Source organism: Petaurus breviceps, unplaced genomic scaffold (assembly GCF_028583685.1).
Source record: "Petaurus breviceps papuanus isolate PSGF00001 unplaced genomic scaffold, PetGlider_PUasm1.0 185, whole genome shotgun sequence".
In the NCBI taxonomy this organism is placed as follows: Eukaryota; Metazoa; Chordata; class Mammalia; order Diprotodontia; family Petauridae; genus Petaurus; species Petaurus breviceps.
Genome location: NW_027185797.1, coordinates 41,074,163 through 41,089,865, shown reverse-complemented (window position 1 = coordinate 41,089,865; position 15,703 = coordinate 41,074,163). Strand labels below are relative to the sequence as shown.

Here is a 15,703-nt window from a genome sequence, read left to right as displayed (position 1 = left end):
TGGAGGATCATCAGCCCACTGTGGCCTCCACTGGAGGAACTGGGCTTCAGAGGCAAGAGCGATGACTGAGGTTAGACACTGGAGGCTTGGCTGCTCAGCCTCCTTATCGATCAGAGTCCAATTCGTTCATTTTTCAGATGAGGAAACTGAGGGCAAAACAGGGGAAAGCACTTCCCCAAGGTCACACAGAGGACGTGTCAGAGCTGGGGTTTAAGCTCCTCAGCAGGCCACCTTACTGAGTCAGGACAGCTTGGAGGGGAGATGTCTGGAATGGAGGAAAGGCTCTATGAGGGCAACATGGACGTGCCTAGCCACTGTGGTAGACAAGAGTGCTGGGTCTGCAGTCAGGGACACCTAAGCTCAAATGTGGCCTCAGATACTCACTGGCTGTATGACCTTGGACATGCCACCTAACCTCTGCCTGACTCTTTCCTCATCTGTAAAAGAAGGGAAATAATAGCACCTGCTCCCTGGAGATGTAAGGATCAGATGAGATAGTACTTGTAAAGTACCTCCTACACAGCTATCACTTAATCAATGCCTGTTTCCTCCTTTTTTCCCTTCCCTCCTTCCTCCGTACCTCTGTTCCAGGTTCTGTGAGGTCACGGGAGAACTCCCTGGTCCTTGGGGTCTCTGCTGACAGCAGCTACAAATCAGAGATTTGTACATTATGAAGGGAACCTAAGAGGTCACTTGATCCCCCCCTTTCCCTGGGCTGCCCCACAGTCTGGCATTACAGACTCTCCACACTGGAAGGGACCGGAGAGTTCTTCCAAAACCCTCCTAATTTAACACTGCTACAACTCTAGACTTGCTTGGTGTAACCAAGGGAGCTCTGGGGGCTGGCTGCCTCAGGGCAGTCCACTGCCCCCTCTGGGCTTCAGGCCCATCATCACACAGCATCTGAGTTTGAAGGGCCCTCCTCAGGGATCCGCCCAGAGCCCCCGTAAAGGCCTACATCAATGTTCTACTCAAAGACCTCCAAGGGATGGGGACCCCTGGGAGAGGGGCCTAAGGAGCAATGCTGGAGAGTCCTGTCTCTGATACTCACTTGCTGAGTGGGTCTGGATGGGTCACTTAGTACTTAGCACTATTCTACACAATGGTGATCATAACATCATTGTAGCAGCTGAAGATTGCTGTATGGTGCCATCCGCCTAGTCAGAACCCTGGGATTTCAAGCACTCTGCCTGCCTGGCTCCGGGGCTGAGCAGAAGGCTGGGATGCTCAGCCTGGGCTGGACTGAAGCCACTCAGGCCCCTCTTGGCAGCAGCCTTCAGGGTCTCTCAGGGCCCAGGGCATCTCCTGCCAAGGCAAGAATGGGACAACAGGCTGGGCACTAGGGACATTGGCCTCATCCTCTGGGGAGGCAGGAAGCTGGCAGAAGGAGCAGGCTTGAGCTTCACCACCAACATTGGCAGTTTCTTTCTCTGCCATGATGGTCCTCCCTCCCTCCCAGGAAGGCTGTTGTGAGGAAGGTGCTGTAAGCCCCCTCAAAGTGTAGCCAGGAGGGTTTGGACTCCACATACTCTGCCACCCTGCTGGTCCTCATTCAGGGCACGCCATCTCTGCCTCATGCACATGGACTGTCCAAGCCCCTGGAACACTCTCCCTAGTCACTTCTGCTTATCAAGTCTTGGCTTCCTTCAAGACAGCTCAAATCCATCATCGGAGGAGGACTTCATGGACCTCCCTGCACCCCATGGCTAAAAGAGTCCTATGTGAGAGTACCTTCCATTACCTAATATATGTGTAATATATACATGCATACTCACACACGGATACACGTCTGTAGACACATGTGTGTGTGTCTTGTGCATGCCTAGGTACTAACATGCTGTCCACACAAGGAGGCTGGGAATTCCTTGATGGTAAGATGTCACTGCCCATTCTTTCTGTTCTCTGGCACTCAGCACATGCCTGGAACAGAGCATTTAACAAATGCTCAGTCAGAGACTTCTCTGGGCCTCTAAAGGTCCATCCATGTGTGTGACTCCATGTTCTGAGAGCCTCTGACCTCCTTTCTGCCCCCCCACCAGATGCCTCCAGGAGGGTGGAATGAGCTGGGGAACCGCTCAGAGGGCGCTGAATTCATTCTGCTCGGTATCACTGACCTTCGGGGCCTGCAGCTCCTGCTTTTCGCTGTCCTCCTGCCCACTTACCTCTTGACCCTGTGGGGCAACTTGTTCATCGTGGTCCTCTCCCTGGTGGATCGCCGCCTGCAAACCCCCATGTATTATCTCCTGAGGAATTTCTCCCTGCTGGAGATGGGCTTCACCTCAGTGATCACTCCCCAGGTTCTCAGCCACCTCCTCACAGGCCATAGGACCATCTCCCCACCCAGATGCTTCTCCCAGATGATCCTTTACTTTACCCTGGGCACTGTGGAGTTCTTCCTGTTGGCTGTAATGTCTGTGGACAGATTCCTGGCTATCTGCTATCCCCTGAGGTACCCAGCCCTCATGACCAGCCAGGCCTGCCTGGGGCTGGTGCTGGGCTGCTGGGCTGCAAGTGTCTTCTTACTTTCAGGGCCTTGCATCTGGCTACTCCTCCTGCCACTCTGTGGACCAAAGGTGCTCAATCACTTCTTCTGTGATAGCACCCCACTGCTGGCTCTGGCATGCACTGACACCAGGCATCTGCAGATGCTTGCCTTCTTGGTGGCCGTGTGCACCCTGGCCGGTGCCCTCACTGTGACAGCAGCCTCCTACATCTGCATCATCTGGACCCTCCTACAGCTGCCCTCTGCCCAGGGCAGGCGCAAGGCCTTCTCTACCTGCTCCTCCCACATCCTGGTGGTCTCCATCACCTATGGCAGCTGCATCATCATGTACCTCCATCCCACCCAGACAGGACAGCTGGACCTCAACAAGGGGGTGGCCTTCTTCAACACCACCGTCGCCCCCCTGTTGAACCCCTTTATCTACTGCCTGAGGAACAAGCTGGTGCAGCGGGTCAGCAGGGATGTGCTGCTCAGAGGAAGGGGGCCTTCTAGGCATCTCAGGGTTTGATGGGGGGCCCCCGGGAGCTTCTAGAGGGGCCAGAACATGGAGGAAGAGGGGGATGGAAGATGATGGGGTAGGAGAAAGAGCAATGCCTTGGGAAGCATAAGCCCTATGTCTGAGGCTCAGTACTTACACTTAGTAGCTCTGTGGTCTTGGGCAGATCTCTTCTCTTTTCTAGGCTTCCATTTCACCTTCTGTCAAACCCCAAATGGGTCACAAAGAGTCAGACCCGACTAAAATGACTGAATATCAACAAAATGAAGTAATTGAGTAATGGGCTCTAAGATCTCTTCTAACAGAAACTTCCTATAACTCTCTTTGAGGACAAAACTTGTAAAGAAAGAGTAAGGTGAGGACAGGGAGAGAAAGACAGAGAGATATGTGAGGGGGACAGGGCAGGAGATGTTTAAGAGAAATGATATAGAGAAGAGAAAGGAAGAAAATGAAAGAATGTAGGGGGAGAAGTGTGAGAGGAAGAAAAGCGGGTGAAGAGATGGAGTGGTGAAGGTAAGGGACGGAATGGAGAGATCGGTGAAAGGAGAAATAGAAAGGGCGCTAAGGGCAGGAACTGGATGGGAAGAGAGGGTGAGTAGAAGGCAAGGTTGGGGAGGAGGCAGAGAAAAGAGGGTGAGAGACAAAGGGGGGCCAGGAGGGAACAAGTCAGCAGATGGGACAGAGGGGAACTGCAGGAACCTAGAGGCCTCCTAGGACAAACGCTTCCTTTGACAAATGAGGAAACTGAGGCCCAGGGAGGTGAAGGGACTTCCCCGATGTCTCAGCACCAGGAAGAGGCACCCTGGCCTCCTGAGCTGTGGGCCACTTCATAGGGGAAGGTGGCAGAATTTTGCGAATGATGACCACTCCTGGGGCCCATGTGCTGCTTATCAAGGCCATGTCCTGGAGGGGATGGATGGGTACCAGGTCACACAGCTGCTGAAAGCTGAAATGCTGAAATCACCAAAGAAGCTTCTCCACACAGACAGTCCTATAGGCACCATCCTCATTCAAAGGCTACAAAGGACACAACTCACAATTCCAAAGTCAGAGTAGAAGTTCTCTGTATCTCCAAAGGCCTCTAGGTCCCCAGAGAAGCTTGAGCACTGGATGTGATGGGGGACTTGTCAAAGTGCTAACCAAGGGATTTGCTGTGCCATCGCAGAGGAAGGACGTTCAGTGGCCACATCCTGCTTTCTGAGCTGAGTGCATCTTCTCTGCCCCTGTGCTGCTCACCTCTGGTCATCTGGTCCAGCCTCAAGAAAGGGCTGAACCTCCTCACTTTACTCAGCAACCAGGACTGGCCCAGTCCTGAGTTCCCTGAGCCAATCAAGTCCCAAGGACAGTTTCCATTTCTTTGAAGGACAAGCCCACCTGCTGGGGTCACCAACTCATGTGTCAGCTCCTCCAGTCTTCCTAGTCATTTCTCCATCCAGCTCTCCAGAGAAGCTCCTCCAGCACTCTGCCCTCTGCCCTCACTCTCTCACTTGAGGACCTCCCCTCATTCTTCCCTGAAAACCTGAGGTTGTTCACAAGTTTCCTCTTCTCCCTTTCTAATCTCAAGCCCCCTGCCATTATCTCCATGTCCTTACCTCCTTAGTCTCCAAGGCCAGTCCCTCTAGACATGCCCTTAATACCCCCTTCTTCTCCAGCAGGTTGCAAGAATATCGCACCCACTGTCTCTCTGCTTTAATCTCTGCGGATTTAGCGGCTTCTGCCCAGCTCCCCAGAAACACTCTTAGGTCTAACGCACCCTTAACAAACCCTTCCTCCATGCTGCCATTCCTGGTGTGTCTCCTCCCCTTTGAGGCAAAATCCCATGAAACTCAATGCTTCTGTTCCCTCTCCAGCCACAGTCTGGCTCTGGGCCTGGTCACTCAACAGAGACTTCTCTCTCCAAAGCCCCTGATGATATTCTTTTTTTTTTTTAAAGCAATCGGGGTTAAGTAACTTGCTCAAGGTTACACGGCCAGTTATTTCTGGGTGTGGTGCTAAGTATCTGAGCCCGGATTTGATCCCCAGGTCATCCAACATTGGGGCCAGTGCTCTTACTCGCTGTGCTACTTGGCCGCCCCCACCGATGATATTCTAATGGTCAAATCCAGTGGCCTCGTCTACTTGACTCCTCGTGGAGTCTGACACCATTGATCACCTTCTTGTCCCAGTGACTAGTTTCCTCTTGCTTTTTCCCTGTTCTCTTCTATTTTTCCTCCCTGTCTGCCTGCTCCTTTTCAGTTTGGCTGGACCTCCATCCATGCCACACCCATAAACTTGGAGTCTTCCCAAAGGCTCTGTCATTTTCCTACATACTCCATGTCACTTAGTAATCTCACAAGATCCTGTGGAGGCAACTGTCCCCTCTATGCAGATGGTTCCCCAGACTGGTCATCTCCCTCATTTCCTTCATTTCCATACACCAATTGCCTCTTGGACATTTCATCTCAGTGTCCAGTAAGCATCTCAGATTCAACGTATAGGAAGCAAAACTCACTGTACTTCCCACAGTGTCCACTCACTTCCATATCACAGCACAAGGCACCAGCATGCCCCCAGTCATCCTCATAGCTGTAAAACAGAAAGTTGATTTTGATCCTATTTTTAAGACTTAAAACAAGCTCCATGGGTTTAGTGCTCTCTGAGGCTACCTACCTTCACCTACATTCCAGGGAAACTTACCTAAAAGCCCAGCTTTTTTCTCGTAATCACCTCTACCTTTTCTATCACAGTAATTTCTATCTAAAGGGCTTGGACTCAGCAAGACCTGAGTTCAAATCTAGCGTCAGACACTTCCTAGCTGTGTGACCCTGGGCAAGATACTTTACCCTGTTTGCCTCAGTTTCCTCATCTGGTTTTTTTTTGGGGGGGAGGACAATTGGGGTTAAGTGACTTACCCAAAGTCACACAGCTAGTAATTGTGTCAAGCGTCTGAGACTGGATTTGAACTCAGGTCCTCCTGACTCCAGGGCCCGTGCTCTATTCATTGCGCCACCAGCCGCCCCCTCCTCATCTGTTAAATGAGCTAGAGAAGGAAATGGCAAACGATTATGGTATGTTTGCCAAAAAAACAACCCAAATGGTGTTGAGAAGAGTCTGATATGACTGGACACAACAAAACGTGTCCCTCCTGGTCTGGTCTGTCTTGGTGACGTCACCACCATCTGTTTAACTCCAATGCAATCTCCTTTGCAGCCTCACTCACCACATTCCAGCTGATCCAACAAAGTCACTAAACACTGCTTCCACTCTCTGCAGCCTGGTCCTGTTTTCTAGGCCTGTTCCCATTCTCCTCCTGCCACCTCAACTGAACTATCTTCCAGTCTGGATCATGTTTCCTGTGCTAGGGGAGGTCCAAACAAAGTGCCATCGGGCCAATCAGAAGGAAGACAGCGCTAGGTGTAAAAGGCCTTGTTGGTCCTCAGTCAGGCTCTAATTCATTGGCTACTGAACCTAGTGAATAAACTGATTATGCCCAGACTTCTGTCTCTCAGTTTACCCTAATTTTCAAGCACAACATCTCCAACCTGGTTTTCAGCTTCTACCTCATCCGTCTCCCTTGTTCTCTCCCCGTGTAAGCCAGTCAGTCTCCCAATCTTGTCCTTTTACCATCACAGGAGCCCTCCCTCCATGACACAGCCTCCACCCTGGGACAGGCTCCCATCCCCTCATGTCCTGCCTATCACCCCTGACTTTGAGCTTGTCTCGATGCTTCAAATCTGTCCCCACTCTGATGCCTCCTCCAGTCAACTGCCAGAAGGATTCCCCTAAAGCCTTAGGCTCACCTGCATCCCCCCAGTGCTCAATAACCACCAGTGGCTCCCTTTTTGTTAGCGCCGTTGTTGTTCAGTCATGGCCAACTCTTGGCGGCCCTATTTGAAGATTCTCTGATAAAGACACTAGAGTGGTTCACCATTTCCTTCTCCAGTTCATTTTACTGATGAGGAAAAATGAGGCAAACAGGGTGAAATGACTTGCCCAGGGTCACACAACTCATATGGGTCTGAGGCTGGATTTGAACTCAGGAAGATGTTCTCCTGACTTCAGGCCTGGCGCTCTCTGCACTATGGCACCTCCCAGTGGCTCCCTCTTACCCACCATCGGGATCAGGGGCAATAAACGCCCTTCCCCACCTGGCCTTCCTGCCCCTCCCACCTTCTTTCCCCTGATTCTTCCCGGTACCCTTTAGAACATGGCTTCACTGACCCTCCTGAAGGACGCAAGGATGCCTGCTGACCTCCCAGAGGGCACTCCATCATCAGCCTGCTCACCTCCCCTTCCTTGCACCCCTACTTTCCTTTAAAACTTAATTCTTTTTTAATATTTTAGACGTAGATACACAATAAGAAAAAGAAACACACTATAAACTTAAATACTGAAATATAAATACAAAATAAGAAAAGAAAAAAAATCACATTATGGGTAAAGCAGAACCTAAGGGAGGACAGACAGCGATCAATCCAGAAAGCCGGAGTCATGAAGGCCGAGCTGGGCTCAGGTCAGGAGCTGTCCAGCTGCCTTCTCCTTCCCTGTGCAGGCCCTTTCCCCCTCTTCTTCCCCCCCCCCCCCCCAGGCCACAATTAGGCGCAGGCACATCTGCTCCTGATCTTGGTATTTGTATGATCTCCTATTTCCTATCCCTCCTGACTCCTCTACTCTACTTTCTAGCTAAATACACCCCCCTCTCTCTCCAGCTAGGGGGTACCACAAAGTACTGGGCCAAGAGCCAGGAAGACTCCTCTCCCAAGTTCAAATTCGGCCTCAGATACTTCCTAGCTGTGTGACCCTGGGAAAGTCCCTGCGCCCTGTTTGCCTCAGTTTTCTCATCTGCAAAATGAGCCAGAGAAGGAAATGGTGAACCCCTCCAGTGTCTCTGCCAAGAAAACCCCACGTGGGGTCATGGAGATTAGGGCAGGACTGAACAAGCCCTGCCAGCACAGAGCACCCACAGGATGAATGGGGGCATCCCTGAGCAAGGGCACTGAGGCTAAGAAAGGCTGGGGACGGTTTCTTATAGAAGGTGGGACTGGAAGTCTCAGATCTGAAGGAAGCCAGGGAAGCCAGAAGTGAGGAGGGAGAGAGCTCCTGAGTGGAAGGAGGAGATGGGAGCGCACGTGTCACTGGACAGCAGGACACAGGGCAGAGGGGAAGTGACCTGTGAGAACACCAAAGGTCAGGGCTGGACACCAGGGCCAGAGTGAGGAGGAGCTGCGGAAGCTGACCTCAGGGCCAGACTGGAGCGTTAGGCTGACAGAGAACGGACTGATGTGAGTGGGGAGAGACGTGTGGCCTTGGGCAAGTCACTTAACTCCAATTGCCCTGCCTTTCCCCCTTTCCCCCTCCCCGCCAAAAAAATAAATAAATAAATTTCGTGGATTTCTTATGATTATTCTCCTTTCTCTGTTTCTCAGGTGATAGCTGGCCAGAGGGGTTGTCCCACATGCAAAGGCATTTCCGAGACCTCAAGAATACAAAGGAGTTGCTGTTGACCCAAGGCCTTGACTCTCTTCTGTGTTACTGGGTTTGGGGGGGGGGGGCAGTGAAGAAGCCCCTTGGCTGCTCTACTCCCCACCTCCACTGTCTAATTATACAACATTCAAAGTGGATCTGCCTATAGGAGGTATGGACCCCTGAGTTTCAAATGCCTCTGCCAGACAAGAGGTTAGCAACTTAGGGCTGTGAACATGCCTTCAGGGAAACACTCTCAGTAGCTTCCCTGTTCCAACTGACAAGGGCCAATGTCTGACATGTAGAATCTTCTGGGTGCTGGGCTCCCTTTTTTAAATGCTTGTTTGATTATACTAATAAGTACTAATCAGGTTTACAAAATGCTTTAAACATATTATCTCATTTGATCATAGACTGGAAAGGACTTTATCATCTATCCCAATCCCCTCCTTTTATAGACAGGGAAACTGAGGCCTAGAGAGGTGACTTGCCTAATGTCACCAAGGTAGTGAATGGAAAAATTGGTACTGGAACCCACGTCCCCTGACTCTCAATCTAGCTTTCTTCCTATTGTACTAGAGCACCTCTTTGGAGAAACTGAGACCTTGGTTGGAGAAGAGACTTGTCTGAGGCCCCAGAATTAGTGGCACAGCCAAAATCTGGACCCAAAACTTCTGACTCCCAACCCAGGTCTTTTCACTGGATTACCTGCCTCCTGAATGCCTAGGCATGTGGTCAGAGGCTTCTTTCCAGAAAAACCAAAGCAATATGGGTATCAAAGAACCAGGACAGAGCAGTCAGCTAGACTGATAAAGGACACCTTGGTCTGTCCTTTTGTAGGGTGTGAGATGGGGGCCGGAGAATGGCAGAAGACATCTGTGTGACACTAGGAAAGTCATTTCACCTGTTGTCAACTACAAAATGAGATTAGTCTACGTGACCTCAAAGGACCCTTCTGCTGAAGGAAGGAAGCTGGGTGGCACAGTGGACAGAATGCTAATCCTGGAGTCAGAAAGATCTGAGTTCAAATCTTGTCTGACCCTTACTAGCTGCATGCCCCTGGGCAAGTCACTAAACCTCAGTTTGTCACCTGAAAAATGGGGATAGTAACAGCTGCTACCTCACAAGGCTATTGCATGGGCCCAGTGAGATAATGTTTGTAAAGTATTTGGCACACAGTAGGAGCCATACAAATGTCAGCTGTCATCATTCTAGCTCTAAGTCTAGGAGATAATTCACCCAACAAGACACACGTGAATGTATCTGTTAATTCCTTCTACTTCTTGGATACCAAACCTTCTGGTTTCACCTAAGGTGAGGCATCTCTTCTCTCTTTTGTAACCACCCCCAAGCCTTGTTAACTAAGCAAAGGTGGTGCTAGGGAATTAAGTCTGGGGAAGCCAGGGGGCCCGGAGGAGAGACTGAGTGCTGGGCCTGGCACTGCATCCACTACTCCAGCTGACTGCTCATACTTACAGGGAGAGAACATGGCTTCTTTCCAAACCAAAGGAATGAACTATCCTCTGAGCTCCCTTCCTTTTTATCCTTGAGGGATTTCAAGGCTAAGATCTTCTGTGCTACTAGTTAGGGAAGGGATACTCCCTCCTCCAAGGTTCAATCATACCTTGAAACTGAAGTAATGATTCCTTAACTTTTGGGGGGCAAAACTGCCTGTCCTTCAGTAATTCTACCAGGAACTTCCTCTTCGTCCTGCTTGTCATGCCAATCTACGTAATGATGAGTAGGGCAAGTGCCAGTGTTTATCTGATCTAGAACTCCCTCAGCACGGACCTAAGGCAAACCACCGAAGGTCAGCTATGCCACCTGCCGTTTGATGGTGATCTGTTCTTCACTTTCTTTGGCCCCTGGAACCACAAAGAATCTCACAAGTACATCACTAAGTGCAAAGTCAGAGCCATCGCTTCCTTTCATTGACAGGACATTTCTGAAGGATCAGGAAGAGCTCCCGTAAGTCCGTGGGCAGGGAAGCTGTGGCCTAGGCCAGGGCTACAGTCTACTGTGAATATGAATTCTCTACTTGCCTTATTCATTGAAGAAGCCGCAACATCACATAAGCTGTTTTCCTAATCATATATTCCTGTTCCAGATCTTCCAATATTGCTGTAATTTCTTCATCTCTTCCTCTGATTCTATTCTGCGGGGTACTTAGAACACTGTTTGGGGTGGGCTAAACTACAATCGCTCATAAAACTCTTCCACCAATAATTCAACATTACTTTTTGGTTTCTGCTCTGGACAGGTTTATAATCAGTATGTCCATCCCATGTGTCAGTTTTTCCTGAGCCTAGGATGTCAAGTACTCTTTGGATTTTCTCAGGCTGATGTATGATTTTAAACTACATCAAAGTATCATCCAAGATCAAAGGAGAGAGGGGTCTGGTTGGACACTCTTTTTAAAGTGTTTTATCAATACCTCAAAAAAATAATCTGAGATTGCTGTAAGAGCTTGTTTCCTCTCTGGGCATTCCTTTCTGAGAAAACCAACTCAAGGACTTAGAAAAATGCAGGCAGGGTATTGGACTGGTAAGGCAGGGTTCCCTAGAGATGAGGCAATAGGGGTTAAGATTCAGTAGTTCTTGGGGCAGCTAGGTGGTGCAGTGAATAGAACACTGGCCCTGGAGTCAGGAGGACCTGAGTTCAAATCTGGCCTCAGACACTTAACTAATCATGTGACCTTGAGCAAGTCACTTAACCCCAACTGCCTTCCAAAAAGCTAAAAAAATATATATATATTCGGTAGTTCTCTAGACATAAGAGGAGCCACCAACAATGTGGTTGACCTTGCCCTGGTCTTCGAGGTATGGATGTCAAGAAACCTCATCAACATCTTATAGATTTAGTGGGAAATATCAGAAGTCAGCCCCTTGACCTGGCCTGCTGTTTCCTCTATATACTTACAGGATAAGAGTATCCCATCATCTTCACCAGTTGTAACGGAGAGTCCATAGGGAAAACCAATTTTACATTAAATATACTCACTGTATATTAATAAAGTATGGGCATATCAATGCATTCAATCAAGCTTTGTGCATGCCATTATCTCTTCAACATTACAAATATCAGTCCCTCTAGGAACACAGCACCAAGCAGATTATGAAAGGTCCAGAGCAATGCGAGTCATACAGTTGCCCAAGAGAAGGTTCCTCCTCTGCCCAAAGCAGCATTCTGGCCAGTCTCTGTTAATGAGAACTATTCTGGATTAAACATGGGGACACTCTAATCTCCTAAGTACTGGGCATGCAGAAGGCAGTTCTGATGGTCACCTAGATCAGACCTGGGACCTCCAGTGGGTTTTGATGGTTCCGGCTAAGAGTGTTACAAGTTATAGTTACAAGTTGCTAGTAATTACTGATGATCAAATACCTAGGGTTATGATGAAAGGAAATTATCAGCCACAGTACTGCTAGCAAGGCTTTAATCAGTGGTTTACCAAAATTGGGGGTTATCCCACATCAATAGTACTAGTTTACCAAATATGGGCCCTCCAATACATGCTATTGCCAAACTAGACACAAGTATTGAGAACTACTTAGTCACAAATTAGAAATAAAAACAAAATGCAATTGCCCGTGCCAAGTTAAAATACGTTTTCTACAACAGCTAACAATCCCATGCCTGCCCACAGAACTTTAGAGGTCAGTGGTACCTCAGGATTGTCCAGTCCACCCTATTCCTAACCATGAATGACCCTAACAAAATTCTCAGTTGGTCTAGCCTTTGTTTGAAGATGTCTAGGGATGTCTCACTCCTAAGGCTTTCCTGCAGCATTTTAGGACAGTCAGGTAGTAAGCAATCTTTGGCTAGGTATCCATTAGCCACTCAGTACTAAGCACTGAGGATACAAGGGAAGAAAAAAAAAGTCACGGGGTGGCTAGGTGGTACAGTGACTAGTACACTGGCCCTGGAGTCAGGAGGACCTGAGTTCAAATCCAGGCTCAGACACTTGACACACTTACTAGCTGTGTCACCTTGGGCAACTCACTTAACCCCAATTGCCTTGCCTTCCCTCTTTCAAAAAAAAAAGTAACGAACCTAGTGGAAAGACTAAGAAGACTATGTATAAATAAGATATCTATGGAATAAATTAGAGGACATCAAAAGAAAGAAAGATCCAGTTGGAGATAGCTCTAATTGTAAAAGAGTTTTCTTAGAAGGACGTTAAAGCTGATCCTTAGCAATTTCTCTAAAAGTCCACCTCCCCATAAACTCCCATTTTCCTGATTCATGTGGAAAGCCTAAGAAGGCTAAGGTTGGGGCAGGGTGTAGAGAGCTCTGCTTACTTTTCTTAGGAGGAAGTGAAGTCTACCCATTGACAATCTCACTAAGAAGGCTTTCTTTTAAACCATCCTTTTCCTGGCTTAGGTGAGAAGCCTGGGTTGGAAGTTAATGTTGAGGGAGGGGCCGCAGAGGGGATCCTAGCAGCTGGATTCCCACTACAACTATCCTTGAGGTGTTAATTATGTTCCTGTTCCCAGCTAAACAACTAAAAGACCAAAACATCCCTTAACCCCACTACCGCCACCCCTTCAAAGGAAACAGAAAGAAAAAAGTTCCCTCTCTAAAGCGCTGTACACTGATTCCAGAGAAATCTTTTCAGTAACAGAACCATTTATAAGCCCACACCCACCCTTGAATTAGACTGCAAACTCTAGAGGCCCCTCAATTCCTCTCCAGCAGAGCTACCGTACACCTGCTGGAAGGGAGTTCACAGCCTGCTGAAGAGACTGACAAGCTGGGGAAAAGCTGGGCCTGGGAAGAGGCTAGGGAGAGATGCCTGGGTGCCAGGCGGCAGGAGCTTCCCAGTCCCGGAAGTCGGGGGCCAGCCAATGGGGAGAACTTACTTCTTCTAGTTTACCTACTCTGGAGCTGGGCTCCACCAGAGGTCCCCCTGGGCGCCTCTCTCCACACAGTTAGAAGGGTTCGAAGCCAGAGCTTCTAGAGGTCTGACTCAAGAGTTGGGGCGGGGGGGGGGGGGGGGGGGGGGCGCTGTCACACCTCTGGTCCATCTGTCTCCTGAGACCCCATCTTCCAAGGCTCTCTTATCTCCCACCACCTCCCCTCTCTGCCTCATGAATAAGGCCCCACCTGGCCTAGAGGAGTGCTGCAAAGATAACTCACAAGGCTGCGGAGATGAGGCCACTACTGCTTTCAAAGGGAAGAGTTCAAAGCGTCTGTCTCTTCAGGACCTGCAATGCCCAAATGAGATTCAACAAATCACCAAACGTTTTCTGTGTAACTCTTTAACATGTTCCACACCAATCAATAAACACTGACTGAGCGCCTGCCAACAGCAAACACAGTGCTGGTGCTGGGACATAGGAAGAAGCAAAGGGCAGTCCCTGCCCTCAAGGAACCTGCAATCTAATGGAAGGCAAGCAGCGAACAATGTACGTGACATAGAGGAAGCATGTGACTTTCCAATAATGGCACCGTGTTTCCATCTAAATGTTCTTCTGTTCTCATTTGGACTTTAAAAAAATCCTTCAAGGGACAGCTAGGTGGCACAGTGAGCAGAGCACTGGCCCTGGAGTCAAATTTGGCCTCAGACACTTGATACTTACTAGTTGTGTGACCTTGGGCAAGTCACTTAACCCCAATTGCCCTGCTTTCCCCCCTCCAAAAAAATATTCTCCAAAAGAATCCTGTACATAAAATGAGAAATGGATAACTTTGATCACATGAAATTGAAAAGCTTCTGTACAAACAAAGCCAAACTGGGAAAGAATTTTTACAACCAATGTCTCTGATAAAGGCCTCATTTCTGAAATATACAGAGAATTGAGCCAAATCTATAAGAATACAAGTCAGTCCCCAATTGATAAATGATCAAAGGATATGAACAGGCAACTAGTTGTCAGAGGAAGAAATTAAAGATATCTATAAGCATATGAAAAAATGCTCTAAATCACTATTGATTAGAGAAATACAAATCAAAACAACTCTGAGGTACCACATCTTACTGGTCAGATTGGCTAAGATGACAAAACAGGTAAATGATAAATGCTGGAGAGGATGTGGAAAAATTGGAACACTAATACATTGCTGGTGGAGTTGTGAACTGATCCACCATTCTGGAGAGCAATCTAGAACTATGCCCAAAGGGCTATGAGTAATTTGACCCAGCAATACCACTTCTAGGGTTGTATCCCAAAGAGATCATAGAAGCAGGAGGAAGACCCATACATACAAAAATATTTATAGCAGGGGGGCGGCTAGGTGGCACAGTGAGTAGAGCGCCGGCCCTGGAGTCAGGAGGACCTGAGCTCGGGGTCCTGCCTCAGACACTTAACACGCACACAAACAAAAACTTAGCCGTGTGATGTTGGGCAAGTTACTTAACCCCAACTGCCCTCCAAAAAGAAAAAAAAACACCCAAAACCCAAAATATTTATAGCAGCTCTTTTTGTGGTGGCAAAGAATTGGAAATTAAGGATCAACTGGGGAATGGCTGAGCAAGTTGTGGTAGATGAATGTAATGGAATACTATGGCACCATAAGAAATGAAGAGCAGATGGACTTCATATCTGCCTGGACAGGCTTATACAAACTGATATTGAGTGAGAAGAGTAGAGCCAGAAGGAATTTATACACAATTACAGACACAATATAAGTGATAGACTGGACTCTTCTCAGCAATCCAGAGTCATAAGTCAACCCCAAAAGACTCCTGATGGACAGAGATGTCTACATTCAGAGAAAGAACCAGAAAGAACAGAGTTTGAATGCAGATTGAAGCAAACTACCTGCCCTCTGTCTTTTTCTTGTTTGGTTTGGTTTCCTCTTTCCCATTGTTCATTCCATCTGATACAGTCCTTCTTTATAACCTGACTAAAGTCTAATGTGAAAGTATTTGCAGATCCTATACTTGAATGTATGCCGTGTTTGGGGGGGGGAGGGGAAGAAAATTTGAAACTCAAAGAACTGGGGAACTGAATCTTGTAAACTCAAAGTAAACAAACAAATTAATAAAGACCAAAAAAATCCTCTATTTCTATCACTGTCTGTCTTGAGTGTGTCTCTCTTCTGTCTCTCCCTAACTCTCTTTGTCTCTTTCTATCTCCCTCTTCTCTCTCTCCTTCTTTTCTCTTCTCTGTATGTCTCTGTCTCTCTCTGCCCCTTCTCTCTCCCTCTCCTCTCTCTCCCTCCTCTGTCTCTCTCCCTCCTTTCTTTTTTCCTCTGTCTGTGTCTCTCCTCTCTCTGTATGTCTGTCTCACTTTCTCTCTCTCCCTCTCCTCTCTCTC

The 15,703-nt window shown here is 48.4% G+C and overlaps 3 protein-coding genes across 6 annotated transcripts in view; 1 reads left to right on the top strand and 2 right to left on the bottom strand.

The window, feature by feature from the left end:
• Positions 1-7,105, bottom strand: part of LOC138161415 (zinc finger protein ZFP2-like) — a 21,912-nt gene extending 14,807 nt beyond the window's left edge. Inside the window, exons 1-3 of the mRNA XM_069088237.1 lie at positions 5,891-7,105; positions 3,139-3,199; positions 581-646 (exon numbers count right to left, since the gene is read on the bottom strand). The gene's annotated coding sequence lies outside the window, so the exon portion shown is untranslated. The remainder of the gene's footprint in view (positions 1-580; positions 647-3,138; positions 3,200-5,890) is intronic.
• LOC138161962 (zinc finger protein 665-like) overlaps positions 1-15,703 on the bottom strand; it is a 244,912-nt gene that overhangs the window by 99,989 nt on the left and 129,220 nt on the right. For 2 of the 4 annotated variants that reach the window (XM_069089076.1, XM_069089073.1), the window contains exon 3: positions 13,581-13,648. The exons of the other annotated variants lie outside the window; for them this stretch is intronic. The gene's annotated coding sequence lies outside the window, so the exon portion shown is untranslated. The remainder of the gene's footprint in view (positions 1-13,580; positions 13,649-15,703) is intronic. 4 annotated transcript variants of the gene reach the window in all.
• On the top strand, positions 1,937-3,129 carry LOC138161964 (olfactory receptor 6E1-like). The gene has a single exon (XM_069089080.1). It carries the CDS (start codon positions 2,040-2,042, stop codon positions 3,009-3,011), a length of 972 nt encoding a protein of 323 aa, XP_068945181.1. The 5' UTR covers positions 1,937-2,039; the 3' UTR covers positions 3,012-3,129.